Raw genomic sequence first — 14,893 nt, forward strand, 5'->3', positions numbered from 1 at the left:
AGCAAAGGCAATTGTTACTAGCAATATTTTCAGAGGAAAGCTTTCTGGGCCATGCCACACAGCACAGCACCCCTGCGAGCCCACACTCTCTGCGTGAGTTTGAGGACAAATGCTTCTATGGTTTCTCACTATTCAACCAGGTCTTTTACCCCCGGTGCAGAGCAAAGGACAAAACTTTTATGAGTTTCAGGATCCCCTTCTTTATCTCCAGTCCCCTTAAGCAGAGCACAGAAGAAAACAATAAGCTGTCCCTCTTCCTTCTCCCAATCCAAGTTAATCAGGTCTGTAAAGGCTCAGAATTGGATACATCTGGCCTAGAAGTAAGTCTTAATATGCTAATACTTTATAGTCTATAAAATGCGATCATACAGAATTTCATTTTTGGTTTAACATCAGGTTTGGAGGTTGGACAGGTAGCATTATCTCCATCTGACAGACAAGAAAACCCAGGCACCTGGGTGTTGGAAGACGTGTCCCATAATCGCACCGCTGATGTCTGAGTTCCCTGCAGTTCAGCCTCCCAGTCTCCAGATTCCCTCGTCCTCTACTCCTGGGCTGGACTGTGTATGGAAGCTGCTGTACCTCTTCTAGCCCCCCAGCCCCACAAAAAGACAAGAACAACTTTCCATACATTAAAATTCACGTCTTCTATATGCCTGGTTAATCTGTTTATCCAACGTTCAGGTAAGCAAATATAAAACCCTAAGTCAGCAGATTTCACAGGATGGGGACTCAGGCCAAATGTAAGGAAGCAGCAGGCAATGTAGCCATATAATTTTTGGACTTCATGTTCTTTCAAGATGATTAACAATAGGGCTGTAAGTCACTCAAATTAGCCATTTATTTTCTCAGGTTTTTTTTTCATCCAAGTGACTTAAGTTCCTCGTAAGTGAATCCCTACAGAGCTAGAGTTGTTTAATTTACTACCAAGTTGACTATTAACTGTGGACCTGCCAACCTTGCTCATTGGTGGGTTTTCCTTTTATCTGTGTTTTTGCTAGCTATAACACTTATCCTTAAAATCTATGGAAATGCATAAGCCCTAAGATTCCACTAAGAATGACCTGTTTTATGTCTGTGTGGCTCATAGCTCTGAAGAATATATGTCTACATAGTTAAACACCAAAGAAAAGCTCTTAAGACAATAGCTTGGTCACCTAAAACAAAGTGGAATGAGTTCCACGCTAACCAAGAGGCTCCCCGAAATGCTATAACCTTCGGGCCCCTACCTCCCTCTAAACAGTTTATTTCAAGGGCAAAAGAAAAATATTGCCTACATATTCTACTTTTTACCATTTTTATTTTCATTTCTGCAAATGCTCAGACAGTAAAGTACATGTAACCATCAGATTAAAACACCTTGGCCTAGGTAGGGTCCAATGTGCTCCTGGTTGGGTGACCACCGACCCACCTGGAACCCTCTACTTACCTCCACCACAATGCCCAGATCCTTGACATAGTCTTTCTCTGTCTGTACCAGCTCATTCAGGACAAACCTGAGCAGGAGATTAAGAACAATGAGTGTTCCTCTTCATTGTTAAGCCAAAAATCTTCACTTAAATTCACAGAAAAGTTACTTTGGCACCTTTACAACAAGACCCCCTAAAACACCCACATTTATCTCCTGGGAAAGATGCTTACAGATGGTTTCCCTACAGGAGGCCCTATTGAAGGGCTGAGGACACCAAGGTCAGAAAGGACGTCCCCAGGTGACATACAATAGTCACACAAAAAATGACGCTCAGCACCTAGCATTCTTCTTTCTATTTTTCATGTGTTTCTCCCTCACCTACAACTGAACAATTATATAGACAGAGGGCAGAAAGAATGACAACCATTCTGGCAAAACTGAGTTCTGAAAGCTTTGAGGCCAGGGTCGGCGGGGGATCAAGATGAGACTTTTCTTCCTTCATTTCAGCTTCATTCTTCACTTAACAAGAGGAGAAAGACAATTTGATTACCAACCTGTAAGTCCTCCAAGACATGGACAGATACCAAGTGAAGCTTTTAAGATAGGAAAGTTGCAATGATTCAGATAGGTATCCATGGTAACTGGCCTGGAAGATCCCCAGTCAAGGCCAGAAAGATGGACTGCAGACACACCAACATCATACCTTTAATGCATCCCTACCTTCTCCAGGATGCAGGATTTAACAGTTACAAGGACATTTGCTCTCTTGGTTTCTTTCTTGTTAATTCTTTCTACCACTTACTATGTGCCACTTCCTTCATGTGGGTTTTCCCATGCTTATAATAAGGTAGGTATTGTGCAGCCTATTTTATATAAATGAAAATGCAGAGACAGAAAGATTAGGTAACCTGACCATGATTATAAAGTGAGTAGCACAGCCAGGATTTGAACCCAGTTGTGTAAGAGTCCAAAGACCATGCTCTTTCCCAGCAGCCCACTGCCTGGTAAACTACTCTGACTAGCTCTTGGGAGTCCCTGAAGCCTCAAACCCAAACACTCTTTCTGTCTTTTGTCCAGACGCTAAAGAGCTTTACATAAAATGCTAATAGTTGTGCACAGGGGCAGGGTGGTGCTGTGCAACCTACTGGAGTCAAACTCTTCCAATCTGATTGGAACGAGTTTTGCCCGGGACCACACAATTGCATTTTGGGCCCAAGTAGCAGAAGGGATAAACTTTTGAGATGTCAAAGTGGACCCCAGCACAAGGGTGGTAACCATTTTGAACCCAGGAAGCAATTCATCTGAAATTCTTGCTCCGTATAGCCCCAGAAGCCACCACATTCCTGGGGCTGGGGCCTCTGGGCAATAGGGAGGAAGCAGAGGAACACACGCTTCTTTATCAGTGCACCCAGCACTTCCAACAGCTCCCTCTCCAGCACAGACAATCATGTGTTTTAGGCCACAGGAAGGAACTGGCAAGGCCAAATAAAAGCATTTAAATATATCTTTACCATGGCCCAAGTTACTGCCTAGTAGAAAGTGGCAAAAGAAAACCCACAGGAAAGTTAGAGTGGGAATGTGGGGCTGGGAGGGCCCTCTGGAGATGAAGTCCAGCTCTCTGTCTCCAAGCGATATTTTTATCCTAAGCTATTTGCTGACAGATGAGGACTATCTTTGGCTTCTCAGCCTCTAGAGAAGGGAACTGTATTAGGTGCTGCTAGTGGACCTGTCATCTCTTCCCTTGAAGGGTTAATGAAGTACCTGGGGAGACCATGACGTATTAAAAGACATTCTGAAAAGTGACATCAAGGATTTAAATTGCAGGCATCGCAAGGCAGTGCACAATTAATTGCCAAATGAACTGACAACAAGGCATGTTTTTCATGATAAGTTCTTATTAGTAGAAGTTGTTTACAAACAAATGTTATTCTTTGGTCCAACTAAAATTATTTCAGCTACAGGTTAGAACCACTTCTAACCTCCTTTCACAGGGATAGGGAATGGCTGGTCTTCGATAGAAAATCTCTTAGATTCATTGCACCGGCTGTTCTCTCTCTTGAGAACACTTTTTCTCTATGGCTAATTCCTTACCTCCCCCAGTCGTTGTGCAAATGCCAGGGCCATTTAAAATTGCAACATGGCCTCATTTTTTCTCTGGATCTCCCTTACACTGCTCTATTTTTTTTTTCTTTTTCTTTTTTCCAACATACTACATAATTTATTTTGTTTATTGTCTGATTTCTCCCACTAGAATTTAAACTTACCATGAGAGCAAAGACTTTTGTTGTTATTATTTGTCTTATTCAGTGATGTATCCCACTGATGGTATATAACTGGTGTTAGACCGGTATTTGTTGAATGAATGACTAAAACTTGAAGACAAGTAACTCCATTCTCAACTTTTTTCTTCTCCTGGACAAATGACTATTTGTGTTCATCTTTTCTCCATGGAGCTCTCATTTAACCCTTTGATGCCCTCTTGCCATCTTCTGGATTGAGTCTTGGTTCGCTACACCCCTCAGCCTCTGGCCCCACATATGGTTAACAGTGAAACACCTCTACACCACCCTTTCATCATGACCATAAAGTCCAGCAGGACAGAACAAGGATGAGATATAGTAAGAGGAATGAGATACTCTAACAGCTGTATTTCCAGGATAGCTCAGGATGTGAAGAGGTGTGGATTTTGGCAAGAATGAGAAGAGGGAGAAGAGATGAGTGAAGTGGGCAAAAGAGACAGCAAACTTTTGTGCCTGTTGTATCTGGACAATGGCTTAAATGACTGCTCAAAGGCCAGTTCAAGCTACATGCTAAGAGTAGTGACTGGCTTTGCCCAGGGTCACCTGCCACCTCAGAGGTCACCTTCCTGACTTAAGCTTTGTTTTGGCTTGACAAAGGACTAAGACATCAGCTCCAACACAGCCTCACCTGTGTAACAACAACCTGAGAAGCTAAGAAGACTCAGTTTTTGTGTAAGTCCTAGGAAATTTCCCTTTAGGGATGGCATTTCTCAACCTCTATCCCATTTACCAACTTCTTCGGGTTCCCCTTGAGTACTCACAAAGCTGAGTGGGTAAATATGGAATTACAGGATTTACATGCCACTTGTTCATCTCCACTAAGAAGTGATATGATAGCCCTGCTTTCACACCAGGCCTTCACTGTGATGTTCTCACTTTTGTTTCCTAGGAAACAAAAACTCATAAATAGACACTTTGTACATTTCCAGGTAACAGAAGGACCTGGCCTCACTTATTTTTGCTAATTTTCCTGTCTGTGGCCAGGCTAAAGGAGTGATGAATTTGAGAGTGAGAGGCAGGCTAATTAACAACAGGGAGGGACCCTTCACACCTGCCTCCCCAATTCTTGCTACTGCTTATAATCTCTCACATGCTGAGCTATGTCTAAGACTCATCAGTAGCTCTGCTTCCAACACAGAGCCAAACCCTAAACAAGAAAACAAAAGTTGGCCAAGTGCGGTGGATCCTGCCTGCAATCCCAGCACTTTGGGAGGCTGAGGCAGGAGGATTACTCCAACCTAGGAGTTCCAGACCAGCCAGGGCAACAAAGCGAGACTCCATCTCTACAGAAAATAAAATAATTAGCCAGGTATGGTGGTGCATACCTGTAGTCCCAGCTACTTGGGAGGCTGAGGCGAGAGGATCCCTTGAGCCCAAGAGGTCAAGGCTGCAGTGAGCTATGATCATGCCACTGCACTTTAGTCTGGGTGACCAAGCAAGACCTTGTCTCAAAAAAAAAAAAAAAAAAGAAAGAAAGTTTTGGAGGAGTTCTGCTTTTGCACTAGTGGTATCTGGTATATTCCTGATCAGTTCAAATAATAGATTGACTTAATATCAACATAGATAACTCTTGCATAACATGGGATTGTTCTGCACTATGAATTATATTTTACCACTAACTATTCAAAGTGGAGAAGAAGTTCTCTTGGAACTAATCCCAGAAACAGATGCAAAATTAAAACCTTTGGAGAAGGAGTAGAGACGGGACCTGCTTGGTGGTACAACAGCTCTTTCCTCTACATATAATTTTCCTACATTTGGGGAAATGTTTTCTTAGGTGACCACTATCAGACTTTCTGCCACGGTCAGAGATTCTCTGATTCTATAGGCCCTCAGTAACAGTCTCATAGTTTCCTCAACTTTGCCATTTTCCTTTTATCACCTTGTTTCAAATTTCTAACAGACCTATAAGCACACTTTGTCAGTAATAGCTGCTATCTCACAGAATATACTTTAGCCTAATCTTCAATCAAGTCAGTGCCGAAGTGGCTCAATGTTTGTCAGTGCTATGCTGCACAGATCTGACTCTTAGAATGAATGATGTCAGTGGAAACAGCGTGGGGAACCCCTCTCGAATTCTCCCCAACCTCTGCCCATTGTCCACCACACTCACATGTGCACCACAGGGAGAAATGTGGGGAAGCCACTTACATCCTGCCTCTCAGGGCCTTGGCTTTCTGTTCTTCTTCTGGGTTTCTAGGAGGTGTGGGTGGGGCCATCCCCTCATTCAGGCAGCCCGCAGGGTCTTTCAAGCTCCCCCGGTATGAGCCTCCTTCTAGACTCTGAAAAGAAAGAATAAACAGCCTTAGAAAAGTGTACTTTGAAAAGTCATTTGGAATCCCTGTGTCCTCCCAGCCTAGCCATAGACAACATGGAAAATCAGTAGCCAAGGCTGTTCTCACCAAATCACCGTGAAGCACTGGGAGACCAGAGACTTTATCCTCCTACAGCAGGGAGCCCAGAGCTGCCACCTTCTCGGGCAACCAGGACGTACTTGGCATCTATGTGCTGCCAATTTCTCAGACATAATGAAATTGTCAAAGTGACTATCTCTAGGTAAGAGCTCCAGAGGTAATGCTAACGATTGCAATTCTATACCAAATATGCAGTTACAAAAAACAAGTGAAAAGGGTGAATGTGGTATCATAGAGGGAACTAAGGGTAAAAGAACCTAAATTTGAATCCCAGATCTGCTAGTTACTGAATGATTTATGTGAGATAGCTAAAATTGTTCCATGCTTCAGTTTTTCTCAGTTTTCAAATTAAATCTTCCCTCTCTGCAGATTTCTAAGGAATAGGCAGAGATAATAGCTGTACAACCCCTTTGAAAAGTTAAAAATGTCCTATGATGATGAGGTTTTCCCCATCCCCATGGATGGAACTATTAACAATAAAAATACTCAAAATGGAGTCAATCTTAACACCTTTACAAGTGTCCTGGAAGAAGGATTACACAGTGATATTTAGCATTTCATTATACAAATTGGCAGGAGTAGTGTGGATACACAGTAAGGCTGGAGAGTAAGGTCAAGTTGGGCAACTGTAAAACAAATAATAAGAGACTAATCTAAGGCTATTCTTTATTATTATTATTATTATTATTATTATTTTAGAGACAGGGTCTCACTATGTTGCCCAGGCTGGTCTTGAACTCCTGGGCTCAAGTGATCCTTCCGCTTCAGTCTCCCAAAGTGTTGGGATTACAAGCATGAGCCAATGCACCCAGCCAGAATATCTATCTATCTATCTATCTATCTATCTATCCGTCCGTCCGTCCATCCATCCATCCATCCATCCATCCATCCATCCATCCATCCATCCATCTTTCTGAGACAGGGTCTCACTCTATTGCCGAGGCTGGAGTGCAGTGGTGCAATCACGGCTCCCTGCAGCCTTGGCCTCGCAAGCTCAAGCAATCCTCTCACCTCAGTCTCCTGAATAGCTGGGACAGGCATGTACCACCATATCCAGCTAATCGTTTTTTTTTTTTTTTTTCTGTAGAGACAGGGTCTCATTACGTTGCCCAGGATGGTCTTGAACTCCTGGGCTCAAGTGATACTCCCACCTCAGCCTCTCAAGGTGCTGAGATTACAGGTGTGAGACACCGTGCCTGGCCCTAAACTGCTCTTACAAGATGCCTGTCTAAACCAGCTACTGCAGCTAACAGAAACAGTTTCATTTAGTAGTTTTTGAAAACATTAGCCCTAAGGTTAAAGTCACAAAGATTTTTAAAAATGCAGTCCAAAAAGGTAGTAGGAAGTAAAGGCTACAGCCTGGCCTTCAGTGAGCTGCACTTGGAATATTTGTCACAATGCTCTTAGTTGCTCTATTTTAACAGAGGCTAAACAGAGGTAGAAAAGAAAGGTCCAGAGAAATAAATAAAAAAGTAATGAGGTTCCTGATGGTACATTTTACAAAAAAGATGGAGAATATAAAGATTTGAATCTGAAAAACATAACACAGCAGAGATATCAAACTTCTTCCATCCCCCCCACCCACAAATTGACAAAATGTGCCAAGGGCTAAACATGAATTTGTTACCAACACTAGAAACTGGAACTAAGAGGACAGGGCCTTCAAACTTGAGAGAGAATTTCTTTTAACTTGAGATAAAGGTATTCACAGAACAAGTAATCGGCCATGGAAGTTGTTATATCCAGAGCAGCAGTATGGGCTAAAAATATGGAAAGGTCAAGAAGGGTTTAGCTCGATTTATAGATACAGGATCTGTAACCTGTTATTAAGGAAATGAGAGTGTCTGGTGCTGAGGCTTGACAACCAAGCACACAGGCAGGCATTCCAATGACATGTCTCCTGGTGCCATCACCAGAGACAGGCTCCTGGGCAGATGGGCCCAGCTGGTGATTGATCTGATTACATGCCTTTTACTTCCCCTCTCCTTCTCCTCGTTGTCCTGTTTCAGCCTTTATTCTGCAGCCTGTTGAATGGTAGCATGGTGACTGCAATGCCTGGGAAACAAGCCCTGGTTTATAGGCTCACTTGACTATTAGACGCTGCTGAAGTTCATTCACAGGTCCATCCCTTTGCCCTTAGAAGAAATGAATGTTTTCCTCTAGTGAATTGCTGCTCAGTGGTATCCTCTGTGCTCCTACCCCTTCCCAGGGTGACATCTCTGCCCACAGGCACTCCCATGGAGCATCCAACTTCCTGTGGTCCACTCTCAACCTTTCTACAGAACAAAGAACATCTGAGGAGTCCATTATGTCAAATGGGGAAATACTTCCATCTCCTCCTACCTGACCTGTTCTATGAGCAAAGTAGCCCAAGTTATCTCTAGGGGAGGACTTGCTGGGATGGCAACAGTGATAGAGAAGGACAAGAGAAAGAAAGAATATGGCTAAAGCTATATGCTAGGTAGTCTGCCTAAAACAATGAGTTTGATTTTAATGCCTGTAATAATTCAAGAGTGATTGCCTCTGAAGACCTAGCTATCTATGCTAGAGCTGGGATACTGAGCCCCAGCTAAGGGCAACTACAGTTGACCTAAAATTGTCTGTTCTGCTCCTGGGAGAAAACAGGCAGTGGTGGCCAGGTTTCTGCCACAGTGAGGACTTCTGTCCCACCTGGAGCTCAGGGCACAAGTAGTCTCAGAGGACAAAGGGAAAGGCATATGGGGATAGAGCAACAAATGTTCCCATAGTCGATACAAGGATGGGGAATAGAAATGCAAATAGATTCAAATATGTGATGAAGTGTGGAGGAAGGTCATCCCCATATTTAAAATGAGCACATTTCCCAGGCGCTGGACCTGAGACCATATACTCATAACCTGCCCCTCCTCTGTGCACCTATAAACACTCTTTTCACACTCCCTGCACAGCATTCATCACATAGTATTGTAACCACTGATTTGAATTCAGGCAAATATTTATTGAACATCTACTACATGCTAAATATTTGCAAAGTGCTGGAGAAACGAGGATGAATAAGACAAGGCTCCCTGGCCTCCATAATTTAAGCCAAAATGGGTCTCTTGTAGAGAGATAGGGTGCAATGGAGGATGAACAAAAGGAGCAGGTGGCTCTATGGTGGGGTGGAGAAGCAAAGGAAAGACTTAATGGAAGAGGCAATGCTCGAACTGAGAACGGATAAATGAGGAGAGTTTCACTGGATATGCCAATGGGAAGACATTCCAGGCATGAGCAGCATTGTGAATATAGGGTGAAAGAGCGAATGACATGGGGGCAGCCTGGGAACCTGAAAGTAGCCTGGTGTGGGCAGAGTACAGAGTGTGAGGGAAGGGGGTTGGCAAATAACTGTGTGTTCTGTGAGTCTGGGTGAGTAGGTATTAAAGGAAGAGGGAGTGAGGAGTGAAAATAGAATCCTGGAGAAGTTTGCAGGGATCAGATCATAAGGAACCTTGTCTGCATGGCATTCAGAAGTAGAGACTTGACTGGGAATGGTGGCTCATGCCTGTAACGCCAGCAGTTTGGGAGGCTGTGGTGGAAGGATCATTTGAGTTCAGGAGTTTGAATCGAGTCTGGGCAACATAGCGAGACCCATCTTTATTAAATAAAAAATATAAATTAAATTAAAAATAAAGAAGTAGAAACTTTACCTTCTAAGACCAATGATGGGACAGTTGTAAACAGGGAAATAACAAGTTTTAAGACTTAGAAATGTCAGTCTTAATGCTCCAAAGATATTTTCATAATTTGGGACAATGTCTCTGATGTGATAGTAGAGAGAAACAGAACTTAATCTTTAAGTATTCTATGATTAATTATACTATTTTTAAAAGGGTCTAGAAGAAAATATATCAAAATTTCAACACTGAATATGTCTAGATGATGATTTATATTTATACTCTTGTCATTTTTCCAAAATTTTTTAATAAGCATATATTTCTTTTATTAGTCAGAAAAGAACTATTAATTAAAAAAAAAATGGAAAAGAGGCCAGGCGCAGTAGCTCATGCCTGTAATCCCAACACTTTGGGAGGCCGAGGCAGACCGATAACCTGAGGTCAGGAGTTCAAGACCAGCTTGGCCAACATGGTGAAACCCCATCTCTACTAAAGATACAAAAACTAGTCAGATGTGGTGGCACAGGCCTGTAGTCCCAGCTACTCGGGAGGCTGAGGCAGGAAATCACTTGAACCTGGGAGGTAGAGGCTGCAGTGAGCTGAGATCACGCCACTGCACTCCAGACTGGGTGACACAGGAAGGCTCTGTCTCAAAAAAAAACAAAAAACAAAAAAACAAAAAACGAACACACACACACACACACACACACACACAAAAACCTCTAGCAAGAGATATTAGACTAAAATCTGAGAGGAAATGATTGCCAACAGTCCAGGGAGGAGAGGATTTTGAGCATTAACCCTAGAGACGGCGAGCTCCATATAAGGAAAATTCTATGCTTGATTTCAAAGCCTGGTGTACAGGAGGACTCCAAGAATTTATTAAATATGCTACGTAACTCTTGGGAAGGGATCAAAGCTCATGTGATGAGACAATGGGTAAGCTGGCTGGTCCAGTACCACCTACCACACCAACCAATCATCTCTTAGTTGCTCCTCTTTGATAAAAATTTGCATATCACAACTGTTAGGGTGGCTATTATGAAAAAAATAAGATATCGGGGTTCAATTCCCAGAAAGGGAGGCAGCAAAAAAAAAAAAAATAAAATAAAAAAACCCTAGTACATGTTGGTGGGAATGTAGATTTGTGTAGACATTGTGGAAAACAGTATGGAGGTTCCCAAATAAATTAAGAATAGAATTATCATATGACCCAATAATCCCTCTTCTGAGTATATACTTCTCTTCTGGGTAGGTAATGAAGTCAGCTTTTCTTAAAATATCTGCACTCCCATGTTCATTGCAGTATTATTTACAATAGCATGATATGGAAACACCTAAGTGTTATTGATGGACAAATGGTTAAAGAATCTGTGATACACACACACACACACACACACACACACAGAGAGAGAGAGAGAGAGAGAGAGAGAAATATTATTCAGCCTTAAGAAACACGTAATGGGGAAAGGATTTCCTATTTAATAAATGGTGTTGGGAAAACTGGCTAGCCATATGCAGAAAACTGAAAGTGGACCCCTTCCTTACACCTTAAACAAAAATTAACTCAAGATGTATTAAATACTTAAACATTTTTAAAACCTAAAACCTAAAATCCCTAGAAGAAAACCTAGGCAATACCATTCAGGACAACGGCATGGGCAAAAACTTTATGATTAAAATACCAAAAGCAATGGCAACAAAAGTCAAAACTGACAAATGGGATCTAATTAAGCTAAAGAGCTTCTGCACAGCAAAAGAAACTATCATCAGAGTGAACAGGCAACTTACAGACTGGGAGAAAATTTTTGCAATCTATCCATCTGACAAAGTTTTTTGTAGATCCACAATCTACAAAAAACTTAAGCGAATTTACAAGAAACAAACAAACAACCCCATCAAAAACTGGGTGAAGGATATGAACAGACATTTCTCAAAAGAAGACATTTATGTGGCCAACATGAAAAAAAGCTCATCATCACTGGTCATTAGAGAAATGCAAATCAAAACCACAATGAGATACCATCTCACACCAGTTAGAATGGCAATCATTAAAAAGTCAGGAAACAACTGATGCTGGAGAGGATGTGGAGAAATAGGAACACTTTTACACTGTTGGTGGGAGTGCAAATTAGTTCAAACATTGTGGAAGACAGTGTAGCGATTCCTCAAGGATCTAGAACGAGGAATACCATTTGACCCAACAATCCCATTACTGGGTATATACCCAAAGGATTATAAATCATTCGATTTTAAAGACACATGCACATGTATGTTTATTGCAGCACTGTTCACAATAACAAAGACTTGGAACCAACCCAAATGCCCATCAGTGATTGACTGGATAAAGAAAATACGGCACATATACACCACGGAATACTATGCAGTCATACAAAAGGATGAGTTCTTGTCCTTTGCAGGGACATGGATGAAGCTGGAAACCATCATTCTCAGCAAACTAACACAGGAACAGAAAACCAAACAATGCATGTTCTCACTCTTAAGTGGGAGTTGAACAATGAGAACACATGGACACAGGGAGGGGAACATCACAGACCGGGGCCTGTCCGGGGTTTGGAGGCTAGGGGAGGAATAGCGTTAGGAGAAATACCTAATGTAGATGACAGGTTGATGGGTGCAGCAAACCACCATGACACGTGTATACCTATATAACAAACCTGCATGTTCTGCACATGTATCCCAGAACTTAAAGTATTAAAAACAAAAAAGAGATCCTGCCATTTGCCACAACACAGATGGACCTGAAGGACATTATGCTGAGTGAAATAAGCCAGATACAGAAAGAAAAATATTGCATGATCTCATTTATATGTGAAATATTTTTTAAAAAGGTCAAAATATACACAAAAATATATACAGATAGAAAATAAAACAGTAGCTACCAGCAGGGTGGAAAAGGCAACTAGGAAACGGGCACGTAGGTCAAAGGATACAAAGTAGCAAATCTGTAGCACGAACAGGTCTACAGACCTAATCTACGTGAGGATTATCATTAATAAAATTGTATTTGGAATTTTTGTTAAATACATACATTTAGCTACGCTTTAGGTACTAATTTAGATTTCCACCAAAATTTTATGTAACTAATTAAAATCTAAATTTTAGCTACTCTTGTCACACATACACAAAAAAGTAACTGTGTGACATGAGAGATATGTTAATTTACTTCACTACAGTAACCATTCTACTATGTATGGGTATCCCATAACATCATGTTGTAAACCTCAAATATACACAATAAAATTTATGTAAAAAAATAACATATGGCTGTAGCCGGCACTTTGGGAGGCTGAAGTGGGAGGATTGCTTGAGCTCAGGTTCAACGCCAGTCTGGGCAACAAAGCAAGACCTTGTCTCTGCTAAAAATAAAAAAATTAAAACATCAGCCAGGCATGGCGGCACAAGCCCATAGTCCCACTGACTCAGGAGGTTGAGGTGAAAGGATTGCTTGAGCCCGGGGGATCAAAGCTGCAGTGAGCCAAAATCAAGCCACTGCACTCCAGTCTGGGCGACAGAGTGAGACCCTGTCTCAAAAACACCGAAAACAACAAAAACCTTACATAATATTCTCCGGATATAAAGCATTACATCTAAGTCATTCCGAGGCAAACTGTTGGTGGGTACAGGGTACAATACATAGTTGAAAAGCTGAAGTCTGGATTTTCCAGGCCAGTGACATTTCAGGTATGTAACTGGGTTAAAACAAATTTTGTGGAGGCTGGGCATGGTGGCTCATCACACTTGTAATCCCAGCACTTTGGGAGGTCAATGCAGGAGAATTGCTTGAGGCCAGGAATTTGAGACCAGCCTGAGCAACACAGTGAGACCCTGCCTCCACAAAACAAAAACAAAAACAAAAAAAATTGGTGGAAATCTAAACTTTTACCTTCTTACAAGAACCTCAGGAATTGGCCTGGTATGGCTCATGCCTGTAATCCCAGCACTTTGGGAGGTCGAGGCGGACGGATCACCTGAGGTTGAGAGTTTGAGACCAGCCTGACCAACATGGAGAAACCCTGTCTCTACTAAAAATACAAAATTAGCCTGGCGTGGTGCTGCATGCCTGTAATCCCAGCTACTCGGGTGGCTGAGGCAGAAGAATAGCTTGAACCTGGGAGGCAGAGGTTGCAGTGAGCCGCCATTGCACTCCAGCCTGGGCAACAAGAAATAAGAGTGAAACTCCATCTAAAAAAAAAAAAAAAAAGAACCTCGGGAATCTCTTCCACAAAAGAATGCTAGAAGAACCCAGTCCCTGGAAACGTACACCTCTGCAATGGATATGGTGAGGCCATTATTTTTTCCCATCTGGATTCTGAACTTTTGCTAACTCCACCTGGCTATTGACAAAACAAGTTAATTCTTCTAAAGGGGGCCAAAGCACACACACAAATACAGTCTGGCCGTGGCCATGTTCTTCCATGACCCACAAGGCTGGCCCAAGGAGGAGATGAATACTGTCAAAGCAGGAGAACCAGAGGGCAGGAAGTCTTGCTGAAGCAGGTAGGGCACATTCTCAGGGTGCCAGGCCACTAAGTAGACTAAACAGGAGCTCAGTCCTGGCCAGTCTCTTCTCTAAGGGCAGAGGATTATAAGCCAGGGTCCACTGGGGCCATGCTGAGCCCAGTGAACTATGCCGGTGTGTCACCCAGTGATGAGCTCAGAGAGGGGTGGGCCTTCCTTCTTTACCTTCTTTTCCTTCCCTTCCTTCCTTCCCTTTCCTTTCCTTCCCTTTCCTTCCCTTCCCTCCTTTCTCTCTCTTTCATTTTCTTTCTTTCTTCTTTTTTTAGAGACGGAGTCTTGCTTTGTCACCCAGGCTGGAGTGCAGTGGCGCGATCTCGGCTCACTGCAACCTCCACCTCCTGGGTTCAAGTGATTCTCATGCCTCAGCCTCCCGAGGAGCTGAGATTACAGGTGCATGCCACCTTGCCCAGCTAATTTCTTTTGTATTTTACTAGAGATGGCGTTTCAGCATGTTGCCTAGGCTGGTCTTGAACTCCTGAGCTCAGGCAATCTGCCTGCCTTGGCCTCCCAAAGTGCTAGGATTACGGTGTGAGCCACCACACCCGGCCTAGGGACTTTCTTTTTAGAGTCTCGGTCTTTCATGCCAGGAAGATG

The 14,893-nt window shown here is 42.6% G+C and overlaps 1 protein-coding gene across 4 annotated transcripts in view; it reads right to left on the minus strand.

Moving 5' to 3' along the window:
* KALRN (kalirin, RhoGEF kinase) overlaps positions 1-14,893 on the minus strand; it is a 643,785-nt gene that overhangs the window by 64,861 nt on the left and 564,031 nt on the right. For all 4 annotated transcript variants that reach the window (XM_011950775.1, XM_011950779.1, XM_011950777.1 and 1 more), the window contains 2 exons: positions 5,863-5,993; positions 1,430-1,496 (listed from right to left, as the gene is read on the minus strand). In XM_011950775.1, the coding sequence (XP_011806165.1) occupies positions 1,430-1,496; positions 5,863-5,993 (198 nt within the window). The remainder of the gene's footprint in view (positions 1-1,429; positions 1,497-5,862; positions 5,994-14,893) is intronic.

The sequence above is a fragment of the Colobus angolensis genome, unplaced genomic scaffold, assembly GCF_000951035.1.
Source record: "Colobus angolensis palliatus isolate OR3802 unplaced genomic scaffold, Cang.pa_1.0 Scaffold31, whole genome shotgun sequence".
Taxonomy (NCBI): domain Eukaryota; kingdom Metazoa; phylum Chordata; class Mammalia; order Primates; family Cercopithecidae; genus Colobus; species Colobus angolensis.